The 19395-nt window shown below is 45.6% G+C and overlaps 2 protein-coding genes across 3 annotated transcripts; both read left to right on the plus strand.

Moving 5' to 3' along the window:
• Positions 1 to 243: 243 nt before the first annotated feature.
• On the plus strand, positions 244 to 10696 carry gpr108 (G protein-coupled receptor 108). Its single transcript, XM_030351641.1, has 18 exons — positions 244 to 1217; positions 1546 to 1659; positions 1776 to 1826; positions 2185 to 2276; positions 2380 to 2462; positions 2611 to 2798; positions 2897 to 2953; positions 3097 to 3198; positions 3478 to 3611; positions 5211 to 5286; positions 5559 to 5632; positions 6088 to 6205; positions 6498 to 6628; positions 7603 to 7646; positions 7919 to 7968; positions 8102 to 8185; positions 8489 to 8610; positions 8923 to 10696. The coding sequence occupies exons 1-18, from the start codon at positions 1128 to 1130 to the stop codon at positions 9008 to 9010; spliced, it is 1698 nt and encodes a 565-aa protein (XP_030207501.1). The 5' UTR covers positions 244 to 1127; the 3' UTR covers positions 9011 to 10696.
• Positions 10697 to 13224: 2528 nt separating this feature from the next.
• Positions 13225 to 19077, plus strand: soul5l (heme-binding protein soul5, like). 2 transcript variants are annotated; one of them, XM_030350710.1, is made up of 7 exons: positions 13225 to 13376; positions 14253 to 14312; positions 14592 to 14673; positions 14776 to 14896; positions 15101 to 15240; positions 16014 to 16177; positions 16793 to 19077. In XM_030350710.1, exons 1-7 carry the CDS (start codon positions 13351 to 13353, stop codon positions 17781 to 17783), a joined length of 1584 nt encoding a protein of 527 aa, XP_030206570.1. In that variant the 5' UTR covers positions 13225 to 13350; the 3' UTR covers positions 17784 to 19077. The 2 variants fall into 2 exon arrangements, with proteins under 2 accessions (XP_030206570.1, XP_030206569.1); XM_030350709.1 differs by having other exon boundaries at positions 13241 to 13376; positions 14235 to 14312.
• Positions 19078 to 19395: the final 318 nt, after the last annotated feature.

Consider the following 19395-nt stretch of genomic DNA (forward strand, 5'->3'; position numbering starts at 1 on the left):
AGGGAGTTGGGGAGGGGAGGTGTCACAGCTCAGACACCGGGAGGCGGACGCGGCCAACGGGCGCATCACATCACTCACGGCATACTGTACTGCAACGAGGGACGGGGAGGGGGAGGGAGTCCAGTAGGCGGTGAGTCCAGGGGGTGTGTGTGTTATCTGTCTTGTGTGTGCGTGTGCGCGCGCGCGCGTGCGTGCGTGTGTGTGTGTGTGTGTGTGTGTGTGTGTGTGTGTGTGTGTGTGTGTGTGTGTGTGTGTGTGTGTGTGTGTGCCCAAGGACTCCATCTCCACCCAGACTCAACAGTGTCTCTCCCGTCTGATGCTGGTGACGAGGACACGGCCGTCGCCGTGGAGACGACCACGAAGAGTTCCGAACCAGAGACAAAGTTCACGGGAGGTGGAGGATGGGGGGAGGCCGGGTGGCAGGGCATCTGTCTGAATAACAACCAGGGGAGTGGAGAGATATCAGCCTTCCAAGGCCGAAGTGGGGGAGCCGAATAAAGATAACGATTGCTTTGGGTCAGGCCGACTCTGCAATTTTTCTCCGTGCATTCATTATTGTTCTGACCCCATACTTCCGCGTCATCATCAACGTGGACGTCCGACTGAAAGCAGGAAGTACCACCTGTACCACGTGACCTAGGAGGACTAGCATATGATTAAATCCGATTCTACAGAGAAGTCAATAGCATGGTCACAGCGGAATGAAAACACCAAATTACTTATACATAGGATAACATTTTCGGACATATTTCCTGAGTCACAGGGCATTAAAGAATGCATACTTTCGACGGTACTGAGATGAGGGACTCTTAGTCGCTGTTGTTGTGACCCTCCATGTAGGAACGGGGTAGCGGAGACCAGGAAGCGAGATCTTGACACTTTCTAAGAAGCACTCCCGTCGGTGCTGTGAAAGATAAAACCAACAAGGAAGTTAGAATATTGGTAAATGTCATTGAATTGGCCTCTTTGAGGATAAGACCTGCCAATCCCTCTTGTAAAGAGGATAATACCAAAGCTGACTGGATATCCAGGAATATAATCGGCAAGTGCTAGCTTGCTTGCTAACAAGCAAGATTGGTGTGGGTAACTAGCTAGCTTTTGAATAACAATATACCCTGCAAATAACGATGGCGAACAGGGGGTTGTTTTTTGGTGCGGTTCTGTTGCTACACGTCCTGTGTGGATGCGACGCCAGGATACACACACTGGAACTGAAGGTAAGTGAACAGATGTGGATCCACTGTGGTTAGCCTGGGCGCTTACCTTTAGCTAGCTACTACCAGCAGCCCAGGGTGCTTCTTGTGTCCTATGTCCATCTGGAAGTAAAGTACAATTGGCTATAGTCTTGATATGCCTTCTGTTTTATGTGTGTACTACAGTATGGTGTTTTTTGTTAATGTAAGGTTATATTCGTACTAATGGCTTGCGGATGAACTTGTATATAACGTTAGTTAACCATACGGCAGAGCGCGTTATAAACGTAGCTTTATTCTTCATCCAATTAACCCAATTAACCCAATCGCATCTATTCTCTTCTTTCCCCAGAATGATACCCGGTCGATCGTCCATCTTAATACGTTTGGGTTTAACGCCAACGGATCTCTAGATGTGAAACTACTTTCTCTGTCCATCCCAGATAATGTTGATGAAAAGTACCCAGTGAGTAAAAAACAAAAACATTGTTTCTTTTGAAAGAGTCATTCACAATTTAATAGAATTGGTGAGTGTTTGCCTTGTTTCAGGGTGTTTTCCATACATGTCTGCTCTCCCTCTAGGTTGGTTTCAGTATCAGCAAGTCTCGTGTGACTGGAGTACTCTCTTACACTGTAAGTACACCAATGCAAATCTCACCTCACAATCTATGCCGCAGTTCATAGAGGCCTGAATTCAAGGTTATTGTAGTGACTAAATATGAAGTCAACAACACCCATTTTAAATCACTATATATGGGGAGAATGTATAAGGTATTATAGAGCCCTTCATATTGAAGGCATTCTAAATGAAGTACATATGACGTAGTATAACATTTTAATAAATTAAATACTTAAGCCTTGTGTCAATGTGGAGGTTACGGCAGCACACATGATACTAACCAGCACGTTGTTGAACCTAAACTCCCCTTGTCTAAGAGGACTAGGAATAATGCATATATTAAAGGCATGTCGATTTCATCATGTTTTTCAGGCCGAGGAACCCAAGACATGCCCTCTCACCCTCAAAGAGTCGCCCAACGACCAGCCCCTGATCCTATTCATTATTAATATGAAGATGTCCAGGTGGGATGAATTCATGAATTATTGCACATGAACACCTATGCGTCATCCGCTGTACCCTGGGCCTTAACTTTTGGTTTGTCTGTGTGTTGGCGTGCATGCGTAGGGTCATTGTGCGGCCTTTAGGTCTCCTGGACTACTGGCTTAGAGCAACCATGAAATCCGAGGACGGCTCTGTCAAAGACGAAAGTAAGTGCTTCTTATAACTGAGTGAGACACAACACGGAAATAATTCAATGCTAACTTTGTCTATAAATAGTCTGTGTCCTTGTAGAGACCAATATTTCGTCAAAGGAATGGCAAATGATGTGTTTTCTTTTTTTGTTGCCACCCTTAGGTGTGAGGAAGACCAGGGATATTCCTGAAGCTGGAGCTGTAGTTCCCAACCCACTTAACACAACGCTCAAAGATGGTGTTCAGAAAGAAACCAAGATTGATCCAGCGGGGCAGCAGAATGTGGCAACCGCAATAAAAATCAAGACTGTCACACCACAACCTGCAGTAGATGAGGACGATGGCATCCAGGTGTGTGTGTGTTTGTGTGTCTGTCTTTGTCCAAAGCCGAGGAGTGCAAGTAGCTAGTAATATATGTAGTATATTATATGTTCTTTGCATTCCTATAGCTGGAGAAGGGCAAAGAGCAGTTTATCGCTCTGGATAAAGTTAACGGCAACTTCCATGTGAGTACACAAATGCAAATAATATGACCAACCCCAATGTGTATATATAAGTAAATTTTAACATTTTCTATATTATAACAATTATGAAAAGTTTTCAGAGTGTTTCAGGTTGTTGTTGATTTAGAATCAATCCTCTGTACCAGTTCAACATCACATTTGGTCCCTTGGCTGAGGGTCAGTACAACCTCAACTTCCACTACTGCCTCAAGAAGGTGCCTGGACTGGACTCCCCCTACTCCCTCAGTGTAAGCTTTTATCTCGAAATTGAATGATTGATTGGGTTTGTGTATTCTCCATCACACACACACACACACACACACACACACACACACACACACACACACACACACACACACACACACACACACACACACACACACACAGCTACCAACTGAGGCTGGCAACAATATTTCTATATATATATATATATATATATAGAAATATTGTTGTCAGCCTCAGTTGGTAGCACTCTGATTGGATAACAGTGTATGTCGTCCATGGTAACCTGCATGTCTTCTGCTCAGGTGGCGGTGAGGGAGGTGAATCCTGGTGGCTACCTGTCTGCTGCAGAGATCCCCCTTCCCCGCCTCTACATCTGTATGGCTGGAGTCTTCTTCACTGCTGCTCTGATCTGGGTCTACACTCTGATGAAGCACAGGTACACATAGCAGGGTTTCTTTATCTAGCATTTTCTTCCAGCTTAGGTGTGTGACTTGCACTATGGATATGGTTGCACACAGCCGACTATATATATGTATGTGTGTGTGTATATGTATGTATGTATGTATGTATATGTGTATATATGTGTATATGTGTATATATATATGTGTATATATATATGTGTGTATATATATATATATATATATATATATATATATATATATATATGTATATATATATATATATATATATATATATATATATATATATATATATATGTGTATGTATATATATATGTGTATGTATATATATATGTGTATGTATATATATATGTGTATGTATATATATATATGTGTATGTATATATATGTGTATGTATATATATATATGTATATATATATATATATATATGTATGTGTATATATATATATATATATACATGTGTATATATATATATGTGTGTGTGTGTATTAGAGCTGTCAAGCGATTAAAATATTTAATCGTGATTAATCGCATTAATGTCATAGTTAACTCATGATTAATCGTGAATTCTTGTTCTATGCTAAATATCCCTTAATTTTTTTGTCCCATAATTCTTCTCATTTTAATTCTCTTATCAACATGGTGAAGTGCATCGGCTTGCCTTGTGCAAATGATTTTTTATTGATAACAACATTGGCATATACTGATCAAAACAGGACGATACAAAAATAGAGCCTATAGTGCAATTAAACGACTGCTTTGAACAAATGTCATTTGAATATAGCAGTCAGGCTACTGCTTCTTTGTTTTGAGCCAAAAAAAAAAAAAGTTTTTATTTGTTTAAATAAAATAATTGCGTTAATTTTATTGCGATAATTTTTTTAACGCCGTTACAATTGGTTTGCGTTAACGCCGTTAAAAACGCGTTTAACTGACAGCTCTAATATATATATATAATCAGAGCTAAATGCATGCAGGGGATACTCTGCATTAGGGTTGCCGCGGTATTACCGGTATTGAGGCCAACACCGATTAGTCGGTGTTGCAAAAAACAAATTCAGTAAAAATGAATGATATAATTAAGAAAATTAAAATGTGTAGAATAGGCCACAATTCTGCTCTGTGCGGAAGGGAATTGGCGCGCCGAGAATTGGCGCGCCGAGAATTTGCTCGCTTCCTTACAAGACCGGTAGCCATAGCAACGCCGGTAAACAAACCCCGCGAAGCCCAATCCCTACGTGAGCGCCGCGCGCTACGGCCATCCGGAGGCGCACAGAGCTTTTGGCCGTGATATTATGATATATAAAATTATATTATACTATTATACAGTATATAGAACGTTATAAGACGCCTTTAATTGGCGCGCTGCCAGCCGCTGTCACCGAGTGTGCGAGGAGAGTTGACGGAGAAGATGGCGGTTGACCTAGTTTCAAAGTTAATACCGTTTATTTATACCTGTAACACCGGTGTTGACACGAGGGTATTACTCGGGGTGAAAATGTCCACACCGCGGCAACCCTACTCTGCATATGTTTAAAGGATGGGGCTGGGAGTTAACAGAAAGCAAAGGAAATAAATACTTGGTTTAACATCCCTGTTTTCCTACTCATTTGCAGATACAGTGTGTTTAAGATCCACTGGCTGATGGCAGCACTCGCCTTCACCAAGGCTGTCTCCCTGGTCTTCCATAGTGTAAGTAAAGCTGTGTGTGTCTGTGTGTGCACTTTTTAATAGTTTATCTCTTTCAGTTCTTCTCTGATTTGCTGATTACAAGTGCAAGCATTTCCTGGCACTCTGTCACAGCTAGGGAACTTCTGTCCATAAAATTGTATACTAAACATATATTACTATATATTATCTACTGTTATCCTCCACCAAAACAGATGTGTTTGGGGTAGACTGTGTTCCTCATGGTAATGATGTAGGCCTGTACAATCTTTCATTAATTTCTTTTTCTTCCTTAGATCAACTTCCATTTCATCAACACAAAGGGACACCCCATCGAAGGCTGGGCCGTCATGTACTACATCACACATCTGTAAGTGGGACCGTATCATGGCGGGGTGTCTTTGTGTTGTCAAAGCATGCTGCTGGGTTCCACGGATGTCAAGAATGTGCTCCAACCCCACGCCCCTTCCAAATAGGGACTAAATCTGAACAGACTAACGTAGTGCAAAGCATAGCCGCTAGCATTTGCTTTAGCTATTGCTATACGGCATACCTTTTTTGTTAGGGGAAAGCAGTAGCACACCAGACGAGCCACGGAGCGCTACGTCACATGGTAGAACAAAAAGGAAGTACAAAGCTGTGTGGGAGGGTGTGGTTGCTCTCATTGAAAACCAGGGTTTTAACCTCATAGAACGTGGTTCTGACTTGCTGACGTGGCGGGTTGCCTCCCAGACGCCCCCGTGCTGTCCTTGGGGGTGGCCCCACTTTAAGGCGGGGGGACTTTTCGAGAGTCTGTACACTGACATGTGGGCGTGTGCTTTACAGGCTGAAGGGGGCCCTCCTCTTCATCACCCTGGCCTTGATCGGCACCGGCTGGGCCTTTGTAAAGTACATCCTGTCTGACAAGGAAAAGAAGATCTTCATGATTGTCATCCCGCTCCAGGTGTGTGTGTGTGTGTGTGTGTGTGTGTGTGTGTGTGTGTGTGTGTGTGTGTGTGTGGGCAAAGGGTGGAGGCTGTGCATTATTATTATGACATGCATTCTATTTATGAAGATATATTCACTGTTGATACGTCAGGATTAGATGCATGGATGCACTCCTAGCTATGTATGCCAGCTACTGAACACTGGAATACCTCAACGCTTCCACCTGAAAACGTTCTGTTTTCTCCTCATCATTCCTACCGGCTTTGTGCTGACAATGCGGTATGTTCTGACCCACTCGGTCCCTTCAGGTGCTGGCCAACATCGCCTTCATCATCATCGAGTCTGGTGAGGAGGGGTCCAGTGAATACGCTCTGTGGAAGGAGATCCTCTTCCTGGTGGACCTCCTCTGCTGCGGCGCCATCCTCTTTCCTGTGGTCTGGTCAGTGTTTGTCTCACAAATCAGGCATCATATGACCGTCTGACGTCTGACCTCGTTCAACAGCCAACATTAACCTAGGCCGGCGCTGGTATATGTAACTGCCCCGCAGTAGGTGGGAAGACTAGCTAAAACGTCCTGTGCTGATACCAACGTGCTCAGTAGACCGACGCAAATTTGATTACCTTCATAAGAATAGGTTCATAACAACATTTACATTGAGACATTTAGGGCATTTAGCAGAGGCTTTTATCTAAAGCGACTTACAATTAATACATTTTTTCTTTAATACAAGAAAGTAAAAAACATATATCGCTGTCGGTATAGTATGGATGTTCATAGAACCAAGTGCAAAGAACCCAACGATCCCTCAAATAGCTAGGTTAACCCATTCCCTGTTTACAACAAAGATAGCTAGGATAAGATGCTACATAACTTGGAACTATAACTAAATATGACACACAAAAAGTGAGTACATTAAGTGCCAGGATATACAATATACCATAAGTAGGAGGGCTGGGACCAAGGGGTGGTAACAAAACAGGTAACACTGCGTAACTCCGCCCCCTCGCACACGCTGGTGCCAGGAGCTGTGCAGTCTCCCTCCAGAAGTTGGGCCAGAGCATCTTCTGGTTCCGAGTACTGATCGACAGATGTATCGATTTATCTGCGTTTTTTACGTGCATCGCATCGGCCGATTTATACAAATGAATAAAAATAAACAACAGTATCGGCTCCGAATATCGGCTCAAGAAAATTGGGCAGTCCATATAGATAGATCCCTAGTTCCGAGATGAAAAGGGCATCCTCTGGAAGGCCGGCTGCGCAGTGTGTACTGTACTTTACAAGCATTCATGTATGCACACAGTGTCCGAGGCTTTCATGTGCTTAGGGGGTGGGGGTGGCTCACCAATGAATCCCAACACTATTATGCCTGCCTGGAGAATGTCTTGTTGTTGACGGGAGTGTGTTTGCAGGTCCATTCGTCACCTACAAGAGGCCTCCAGCACTGATGGCAAAGGTAAGACATCTGTCCATGCCAGCATGTTTTAATACTGTGGTCAGAGACATCCTTGCGTCGTCTTGTGAGGAGACGTAGAAGGACATCAGTGTTTGGACTGTCACAGGGAGAGCAGTCTTAGCTGAGTTTGAGTTCTTCCTCCCATCTGTCGTTTCTCGCTGACTCTCTTCTTCTTTTCAGGGTTTTCCTATTAAGCAGATGTATGTATACAGAGGCAAATACTCATTACTCACTATAGATATTGCTTTCTGCGCAAAATTCTCCCTCCACAGCGGCCATGAACCTGGAGAAGCTCAAGCTCTTCCGGCATTACTACGTCATGGTGAGTGATGTTCTTAGCCCACCAGGCTACATACACAGACCTTGCATTACAACATGCAATTCATAGACTTCCTAGCATTATATATATATAAATATATATGTTGTACATTTTCTTGGTTTCTCCTTCCCTACAGATTGTATGCTACATCTACTTCACGCGCATCATTGCCATTCTGCTCAAAGTCACCATGCCATTCCAGTGGCAGTGGTGCTACGAGGTAAGAGTATGCGGTGAATGAATGCTATGGAGGAACACCACGCTTTGCTTCGAGGTGTATCCCACCACTGAAGTTTCCCCAAAGTCACGCCTCACACAGTCGTATTAATTCATAAAGATGTCGTGGGTCTTTTGGCTGTAATTGTTGTTGTCGTTTTTCTAACGTCATTGTAACCTATTTACTCCTTTTAGTTATTTATCCAGACTTGATATATTTTGTGCAAACGCCCAGTCTGCGCATCCGCCCCATGACCTCAAACCTCACTGAGCGTTCCTCTCCCCGGCCCCTGCGTCTCCCCCCCAGTTCCTGGTGGAGGCCTCCACCCTGATCTTCTTCGTGCTGACGGGCTACAAGTTCCGCCCAGCGTCCAACAACCCCTACCTCCAGCTGCCCCTGGACGAGGAGGACGTGGAGATGGACGAAGTGTGAGTACCGGCGAGCCGCGTCCCTGCTGGTTGAGAGGGGCTCATCGCCCCGGCCCAAAGCCACTGGGTTCGAGCCCCCGACGGCAGCAAGACGTCCTCCTAACCCCCCCCCTCACCTACCTGTGTCGCCTTCTCTAGATAGATCGATAGGAAGTTTATTAATCCATCGGGAATGTTCCCCCAGGAAATTACACTTCCATCAGCAGCGAACAGCATGTTACAATTAGATTAATATGAGCAAAATGCAAAATACTAAATGTTCAATTTTGTATTAAAACTGTTCCATCCATCTCCTTCTCCTTGGTACTAAAGTGTGACTGAGTCCGGTGCGTTGGAGGGGATCACCAAAGTCAAGAAGACGTCCAATGGACGCGAGCGGCAGAGGGAGTCCACTTTGTGAAGGGGGGAGTGTGCATCTGTGGGGAGGGATCCTATCTCTCTTCATCTCTCGCTCTCTCTCTCTCTCTCTTTTTCCACCCCTCCTCCTCCCCCCTCCCCCCCCCCTCCCACCAGGACTGCAGGTCCAAGAGAGGGCTGGGGGGAGCACACCGGGACCAACCCTGCCCCCCCCCACCCCACAAAGTGCTCTCTTTTCTTGGAAACTCTTTGACGTGAGCTGTTGAAGCGCTCACTGTCTGGCTATGCAACGCAAAAGACTGTTTGGACCTGGGTTTCCTTAGACACCATCTAGAGACTGCTCGATATATATATATCTATACGTGTGTGTGTGTGTGTGTGTGTGTATATATATATATATATATATATATATATATATATATATATATATACATATGCATCAGATACAATGATGGTTCAGAGTAGAATGGAGGAGAGTACTCATGTTTTCCTCTGTCTTTCGGTCTCTCTTTCTCATTCATTATTTTGAGACGGCTATCTTGGGTTGCCTGGTATTGGCTGTGTAAACGGTACTTTTGCCAGTAAGTGGGCTTTACCTTTTTTGAGTGGGGGGGGGGGAGAGAGAGAGAGAGAGAGAGAGATGTCAAAGGAAACTAACGTTAATTTCCCATCAAACACTATTTTGAACAGTACATACTGTTAAGTGGCTCATGGCCTCAAATGTGGACTTAAGACCTAACCTGATGTTTGCTCTTTGTACCACCACCACCACCACCTAGGTCATATCTCCCTGTCTGGTCCTTTATCACATGACTCCATCACCTCCTATCTAACGCTTGGTCTTTGTGACACAGAGGCGCCTCTATTGAGATATACACACACACACGCGTGGAAGCTCCCTGTGTACATCTCGACACGGCCGTCGTCTCAAGTTAAGCTTGTATGCTGTGCTTCAGTGTTATCATTTTTATTTTTGCGTGGCGGAGAAGAATCTTGAGATGTTCCTGACCTTGTCCCAAGGTGCCCTGCTGTAATTTATGGCTTTATGTTATTGCGACCAATCCCAGACATGGGGGGGGGGGGGGGGGTCCCGTCATGTGAGGGGCCATGTCAACACACGACCGCATGTTGTTGTTGTTGTTTTTGTGGCCCTTCCCAGACGGCCCCCCCGACCGTGTCGGTGTTTTTACCAGGCTCTCCCACAGGGTGGGTGGTAGGATGTGACTTAACCAAATTCTTTAATCTTGGTTTGGTTTTACGTTTTTGCTTTCGGTGTTTACGTGTCTATTTTATTCATTATTAATTATTTGCCCAAGGTCAAACATGCGTCGCAACAAAGGCGATTGTAAATAATTTAAAGAGGCTTCTGCTAATGACAGAGGGCCACCTGAGACTTGAGTGGGGCCCGGTGTTGGGGACGCAGCTTGTTCAGATGGTATTTACAAGTGGTTTGTTTTTTCCCTCATGTTCATAACACTGTTGAATCAATATGAAGATTTGTAAAGTCGTTTTCCGGGGCGATGGAGGACATACTGCAGCGTTCCCAGCCACTGACAGCACTCCACATGACGGTCTACCACAGTTTCCGCAAGCGGTGTTATATCGTGTAGAGAGGTTTTCATACTATCAGGAGACGCTACTCCAATGAGAATAACATGTGTGAATCAGAAGTATATGGATGTGTGTGTGAACTGTTAACAATAAAGCTGGTGTTTTAAAAAATGTTGAATCAGATCATGTTTTTTCTAGAGCTGTCAGTTAAACGCGTTATTAACGGCGTTAACGCAACCCAAATTTAACGGCGTTAAAAAAAATTATCGCGCGATTAAAGGGACTCTCACCTTTGTTGCATTTGAGAATTACAGCACATTCAAATCATCCCGCCTTCCTCCAATGCCCCACCCCCTAAGCGTTATTTTTTAGAGTACAAAACTAAGCGTTATTTTTTAGAGTACTGTAACGACCTCGCCGGTGACATAATGATGTCGAGTCATTAGTAGTTGAAGGTAGTTTTAATTAACCAAAACCAGGTCACTGAAACCCGTAACATTGTAACCAACGGCAGAAAACCGACACAAAACAAACCCCGGTTACCCCGGCAACCCCCAACACGGTCTCACTCGCGTGCAGGCCCCCACCCTCCTGTTCTTCCAAGGCCCTCCCCCAGCTGACCTAATGATTCGCCCCCACGCTGATTGACAAGAAGAACATTACAATACATGCACATAGAACAACTGGCATAGCGGACAACGAAATATAATGTAACACATAACACACAAACTATTTAACTGTCCCAGGGTCGCTACAGTACAAAAGTTCTAGACTCCCATGGGTTATGTTTAGACTCCCATCGGTTATGTTTAGACTCCCAGGGGTCATAATATCTACCAGGGGTCTAGTAAACAAGAAATTTAGCAGGTGGCTCACTGTAATTTTATGGGCTTCGTGTGATACCGTTTTGAGGCCCCATGTTGAAGGACAGTGGTCCCACTGAGTATAAGAAAGGTGTATGAGCATTACAAACAGAGTAGCGGGACAACGTAGCGTCTGAGGCCGAAATGGGTCCCCTAATCGGGCTGAATGGTGCGGTTGGGTGCCAACGGTCTGGAGGTCTTCCTGTAGCTCCAGAGTAGCGGGACAACGTCGCGTCTGAGTCCGAAATGGGTCCCGTAATCGGACTGAGTGGTGCGGTTGGGTGCCAACCGTCTGGAGGTCTTCCTGTAGCTCCAGAGTAGCGGGACAACGTCGCGTCTGAGTCCGAAATGGGTCCCGTAATCGGGCTGAGTGGTGCGGTTTGGTGCCAACGGTCTGGAGGTCTTCCTGTAGCTCCAGAGTAGCGGGACAACGTCGCGTCTGAGTCCGAAATGGGTCCCGTAATCGGACTGAGTGGTGCGGTTGGGTGCCAACGGTCTGGAGGTCTTCCCGGAGCTCCAGAGTAGCGGGACAACTTCGCGTCTGAGTCCGAAACGGGTCCCCTAATCGGACTAAGTGGTGCGGTTGGTTGCCAACGGTCTGGAGGTCCTGAGAATCATCCAGGGGAGCGGGACCACTTGGCTTCTGAGGCCGAATCGGGTCCCCTTGTCGGACTGAATGGTGCAGTTGGTGGCCAACAGTCTGGAGGTCTTCCTGAGGCTCGAGAGGAGGGTAACTCTGTGAGTCTGAGTCCGAGATGAGTCCCCTAATCGGACTGAATGGTGCAGTTTCAGTACGCCGTGGACCACTTTGGTCTGCCATCGTCAGTCGCTACGGTCGCTACTCGCTACTGTCTGCCGTGGAATCAAAACAAACCCTCTAGTTGAGGACGCGCCTTGATGACGCGGGCCCGAATGCGCCACAAGAAGCAGACGGAAAACCTTATATATCCATGCAGCAAACAGACAGGTCTGTCGGCCAATAAGGTCATTCGGTCCGAAGAATTTTATTGGTTGAAGTTTTCACTAAATATTATGAGAGTAAAATAATTGTTTGTTTTTACTCCTGGTGGGTCTGTCTTGCATATTAGAGTGTTATTACCTTATTAATACCAATTTAACCTTATCCAAAAAAAGTGTAAAAATGCAACAAAGGTAAGAGTCCCTTTAACGCAATTATTTTATAAAAAAAAAATTTTTTTTTTTTTTTTTTTTTTGGCTCAAAACAAAGAAGCAGTAGCCTGACTGCTATGTTCAAATGACATTTGTTCAAAGCAGTCGTTTAATTGCACTATAGGCTCTTTTTTTGTATCGTCCTGTTTTGATCAGTGTATATGCCAATGTTATCAATAAAAAATCATTTGCACAAGGCAAGCCGATGCACTTCACCATGTTAATAAGAGAATTAAAATGAGAAGAATTATGGGACAAAAAAATCAAGGGATATTTAGCATAGAAAAAGAATTTGCGATTAATCGCGATTAATTAGAGTTAACTATGACATTAATGCGATTAATCACGATTAAATATTTTAATCGCTTGACAGCTCTTTTCTAATCCTTTCTTTTCTTTTAGGCCTTCTGCATACACTCAGAATAGATGATATAGCCAACAGTTAGGTTTTATTTCCACTATTTTCCACAGAAGAGATATAGCTATTTTACTTATCAAATCAACGTTTCTAAATGTTGTATTTCAATGTCATACGCTCATGCAGGCATATTCAAATGTAACAAATAATTTAGGCTATATTTTGTATTGGAAAGGATTTTCCATCCATTTGACATCGTTGGCGGTGACCTACAGGGGATGAGATGCCTGGCTATCCATTCGGTTCCATGCCCCACCCCCCCACACGAGTCAGACGGAACGTCCTCACTGCAGTCTGCAGTAAATCCACCGGTACCTTCAGTGCGCACGAGTCGGCCAGCATCCACTGCAGTCTCTTCTGCGGTCTTTTTGCAGGTGGAATATGGGCGCATACGGGACCGCCACGATGTAAGTAGCCTACGCAGTTGGGCAATGACTCGAACATGGGACAATACGACGCTTGAGTACTGCTGGACACAAGATTTAAGGAAACCAGAGGCATTTTTTAAATAATATTTATTGGACAATTGCTTGCTTCGTCGCAATTGACCAGCGCTCAAGTTATAAGGCGATTATGATAACTCATGATGTCATGCAGTTTAATTTAAAGTTTTCGTTAACGGAATGTTTTTTTGTTAATCCGACAAGCTTTTAAGGAAAACACATCATTTTATTTAGGTTAGGTTTTAATTTGATGCATTGACCGTCCGATCAAATCTGGATAGCATGGCCACGATTCCGAGTTTGCGCAAGGTTTATTATGCCTATGAGAAGTTGAATCGAATATAAATATATTCGAAACAAATACTTTTAGTTCCAAACCTATTGAACGTACGTGGTGCAAGCAATGATTTAATAATGTTATTATCATTGTCCCCAATGCATTTCCAAGAGATAGCCTTACGTAGTATATAAGCCGGTTTATATGGTGCATGACTAGGATAAATGTTATGATCAAATGGTAAGGCTATGACCTTAAAACGCCTTTGCATAAAGAATGATGCAGCAAATATCTTCTTCGCAATAGGCTCGCAAAGGAAAGTAGTATAATATGTCCGATTAGATCTCTGCAATGCAGAGATTTAGATGCGCTTCATTGAAATAATTATATATCTTAGAGAGATGAATACATATTTTTGTCCATTTTTAAATAGCAGTTAAAAAACATCCTTTCATGTTAAATTGTTTGATTGATTCATCGTTCAGACTTGGATGCCCCTCTCAAAAAAAAACCTCAAAGGATTTAAAATGACATCATTGTTCAAGGTCTGTGTGTCTGTGTAGGACCTTCTCGCCCTTCCTGATGCTGTTGGTACTGTCTGCTTCGGCCGAAGGCAGCGTAGGGTGAGTCCATGCATACGTTCTGTAATGCACTTTTTGGTTCCTTCAGGGGTTCTGCACACTCACACACACACACACACACACACACACACACACACACACACACACACACACACACACACACACACACACACACACACACACACACACACACACACACACACACACACACACACACACACACACACACACACACAGCACAGGCCAGGAGTGTGTGCAGCAGCCAGTGATATCCCTGCAGAGTGGTGGAGGATATAGCTGACTCATCTCTTGGTGTTACAGACCGAGCACCAACAACAGCTTCTGCACTGAGTCCAAGGAGTGCCTGGAGTACCAGCTGGTGTGCAAAACAGACGAATATGAAGTGAGTCCCCCCCCTCCCCCTCCTGTCCCCATCCAATAGAAACACACAGAGAGAGTGACCGCGCCATCACAATGCAAACGGCTCCGCTTGCACCTCCCACAGGTGCGCCACTACAGCCCCACGCGCTGGGTGTCCACCGATGCCGAGGCGTACTTCATGGGGGTCGGGGCGGCCATGGCCTTCAGGAGGCTCTTCCAGTACATCACCGGAGCCAACGAGGAAGGTAAGGCAGCGGTCGCCTCTGTTCGGCTGAGTTTGGTAAAGCCCTTACATCCCCTTTATTTCTTTAGGAGGGATCACTAAAGCGTGACCTTGGCTGTTTTGGTTTTGTGTGTGTGTGTGTGTGTGTGTGTGTGTGTGTGTGTGTGTGTGTGTGTGTGTGTGTGTGTGTGTGTGTGTGTGTGTGTGTGTGTGTGTGTGTGTGTAGGTGTGCAGATGGAGATGACCACCCCAGTCCTGGTCAAAATCCCTGAGGCAACCAAGATGTGGGAACCAGCGGTGTACACTCTCAACTTCCCGCTGCCTGCAGCCTATCAGGACAAGCCGCCCAAGCCGACCAATGACAAGGCAAGTCTACTCCGTTAGCTATGAGGGGCTAATATCCATTAGCAGCCTCCGTGTCAAAGGACTGTCTGGGTCGTCTGCTTTCCAAGCAGTCAGACAGACAGACAGACAGACAGACAGACAGACAGACAGACAGACAGACAGACAGACAGACAGAGAGACAGAGAGAGAGAGAGAGAGAGAGAGAGAGAGAGAGAGAGAGAGAGAGACCGAGAGAGGTAATTGACAACAGCACACTGTTTGTAGCTTTGGTGTTACAGGACATTATGTTTCAAACAATGATGCAGTTATTTGAAACGAAGGATGTCCATACGTTTTCTGTTTATTTGTGTCCTTTACTACTGCTGCACTGCAAGGTCAAATATGTCAATGGGACTCCCAATGGAATATGATCGTGATAATGAAGTAATGTAATAAATCTAGGGCCAAGTTCGGTTTTTAAAAATCAGGAATTAATTCTCCTATCGTGGTAACTGGGATCTCTTCATTTTCTAATGTGAAGTAAAACAAACACATTTCAGGTAATAGCACCGACCATATACTACTTTTAAGACACCTTTACCTAAGATGCCAATCCGATCAAATGAGTTAATAACAAATGTACCCTCTGGCGAAGTTCAATTTGGAGTGTGGAGCATCCTAGCCATCAACGTAACCATGTTGAAACACCTTTATCCTTCATCTGCCTTTGACCCGGTTGTGTCTGTCTGTCGGTCGGTCTGGGTACGCCTATGTGGATGAGACCAGTAAGGGTTTTCTCTCTCTCCCCCTCCCAGCTCTACTTCACGGACATGCCCGACATGGACGTTTACGTGCGGAGCTATGGCGGATGGATGCTGTCGGTCACCTCCAGACTGCACGCTCATCTGCTGACCAAAGAGCTGGACCGCGTCCGGGCCTCCTACAACCACACGTACCACTATGGCGTGGGCTACGACAGGTACCACACGGCCATACACACACACACACACACACACATACACACACACACACACACACACACACACACACACACTCACACACACACACACACACACACACACACACACACACACACACACACACACACACACACACACACACACACACACACACACACACACACACACACACACACACACAGAGCTGTACGTGTCCCCTCAGTCCTTCACCACACTCCAAAACGCCTTCCTATATATACCACTGACCTGATACCTGAAGGGAACCATGTCCGACGCATACAGTACAGGTCCTGGCCATAATAAATCCTTTAAAACCGTACAGATGAACCCACTACTTAACTCGTTATAACATAATGGACGATGTTGACTAAAATAACCAGCAAATAAAAGGCATCGGCCTACCAGGCATCCTGCTATAGCTTTAATAAAGCCATGTTCTGCTTTTTTTTGTCACTATCTGCCCAAGTGCCAATGAGTTTGTCGTGTCACTCTCTAAATATTCTCAGTCTTGGAACTCAATCTAACTCAGTGTGTGTGTGTGTGTGTGTGTGTGTGTGTGTGTGTGTGTGTGTGCGTCTGCGTCTGCGTCTCTGCCTGCCTGCGTTCCTGTCCAGTCCCTTAAAGCTCACCAACAGGCACAACGAGGTGTGGTACATCGCCGAGGGGGAGCCAGTGTGCACGGACCCCCGGGAGCCCACCCCGGCACACCCCCCCACGGCCACGCCCACCGGGAAGGCCCCGTTTGCCGCCGCCCTTCGCGCACTCCGCGCTTCCCCGGCAAAGCCCTCCGCCCCCTCCAGCCGGGCCTCGGCCCCCCCGCCCTCAGGCTCCGCCTCCCCAGTGGGGCCCTCCAGCGCCCCCTCTGGGTCCCCTCTGAACCTGCCCGCTAAGACCCCCTCTCCGGTAACACGGGGGGCCGCGTTCACCCTCCCCTTCGCCTCCGCCCAGAGCCCCCTGGAGCCGTCGTCCACCAACTCCTCTGTCGGCCCCTCCCTGGAGCCCCAGACCGCCAGCGGGCCCCAGAATTTCACGGGGCCCCAGAATGTCACAGACTTCCAAACCTTTACTGGTATCAGCAGCACCGCCACGGGGCCCCAGAATGTGAGTGAGGTAACCACCGCCACGGGGCCCCAGAATGTGAGTGAGGTAACCACCGCCACGGGGCCCCAGAATGTGAGTGAGGTAACCACCGCTACGGGCCCCCAGAATGTGAGTGAGTTACACACCATTACGGGCCCCCAGAATGTAAGCATGGCACACATGGTTACAGGCCCCCAGAATGATAGTACGTCACACACCGTGACGGGCCCCCAGAATGTTAGTGACCCCCAGGCTGTTACCGGTCTGGACAGTGTTAACGGGGCCCAGAATGATAGTGAGCAGCAGGCCGTTACCGGGGCCCAGGATGTGAGCGAACTTCAAACGGCTACCGGCCCCCAGAATGTAAACGACTCGCACACTGTCACTTCCCCAGAGACCGCTACTGGTTCCCAGACCCGTAGTGAGCTGCAGAATGACAGCGGCCCCTGGAACGATACTGCTCAGGGCTACCCAGAGGCACAGCTAGACGAGGATCTGGAGGTTAAGCTACCTGACACTCAGTAGCGACGCCACCGACTACTGGTTGGAACCACTCGACCACTGCAGACGCAAACAAAGGTGCAGAGGTGATTGGTAAGAGGAGTAGTAAGGGGAAGAGAGACAGCCGTGATAGATGGTAGAGGTTAGGAAGTGTAATTATCAGAGGAAGAAGGAGGAAGGAATGTGTTGGGAAACCTGCTAGTTTCTGCTTAATGTGTGTCTATGCCCCGCTTACCTGCCTAGTTTCTGTGTTAATGTGTATCCGTCCATCTACTCCTAGTCGCACTTAGCCAATGTGTAACTCCATGTTACATCACAGCTCTGTACACATGGCTCATAGAAAAATACTAAGACACCTGTCCCATGGCATCGCATATTTACACACCGACCTGTTGAAGAGAGAACCTGTGTTGAATTTGAATAAACAGGAACAAATGGGGGGTCGTGATAGCACCTTAATAGGATTAATTTCAACAAGAAGTACTTAATGGCATTGCTGATTGTGTAATTTTGGAATTGACAAAACATTAAGATACGCATTTGCTTTCGTTAATCGTATTCCTACGTGTAAGATACATGCTAGTCTAACTACTGGTAGCATTCTATACTGGAGGTCATTCGAAAGGCATCTCCATGGTGTGAGCTATTGAGTTGTGAAGTTCTTCATGCTATATGGCTTTTACTGTCTGTGTGGGCTTTCCTTATGTCAGGTGTTGCTGCGTAATAGACAACTTCTCTTCATCAGTTATGTACTTTTGTGGTTTTTGCAAAGCGATGTAACAAGTATTTATTGGGATTTCTTGGCACTGTTTATTTTAAACATGCAGCGCATTTCAGAACTGCCCTACATATTTACTCTCAACTGTTCCTCGTATCGTTTTGCTTTGTCTCTTCATCCATCTTCAATAAGCCTATTACACTCGAAAAGTGCCTATAATTACACAGTTCTTTGGATACAAATTCATAAAACGCATCCATTTCATCGGATTCAATTCGGACGTCCTCAATACTTTACTGAGCTTCAGTTGTTCTTTTGTTGCTGGTTTTCTTGTCTCCGTGTAATTTGAATTTGATTGATTTGCACACATGAGACGACCGGGGCCACATCAATCAACGGAGCCCCTGTTAAGAAAGACAATCTCAAATCTGATGCCCAGTTCACTTCATGCTTGCATGTGGAGCTGTGGTGGCAGGCCCCAACCACCCACGGTGAAGCTGTTGCGTCACTCCGCATTAGTGATAAGTTTGGAATATGTACACCACTGAGCTTCATGTTTTATGTACAAGGCAATAAAATAATAAAACAATTGTGGAATTATGCCGTTACTTGTGCCTTAAGACTAAAGGGCTAACGCTAATCCTCATCGATAAAATTACTGAAATATTTGTACCTATCCCGAATCCGGATACATATATTTTAATATAATTATTGACCGTGATGTTGTTGCTATTGTTTCTTGTGGCTATAACACAAAAGAAGGGAGGAACGCTGACAATCTGATGACATGAAGAGCCATGGTAGAAGAAACAATTGGACATTAAAGAGAGAGAGACAGACGGAATATGCTTGATCCATTTAATTCAGTGAGACAATTTACACAGAAGCTTATCAGGGATACATTTAGTTGATGTCCTA

The sequence above is a fragment of the Gadus morhua genome, chromosome 3, assembly GCF_902167405.1.
Source record: "Gadus morhua chromosome 3, gadMor3.0, whole genome shotgun sequence".
NCBI lineage: Eukaryota > Metazoa > Chordata > Actinopteri > Gadiformes > Gadidae > Gadus > Gadus morhua.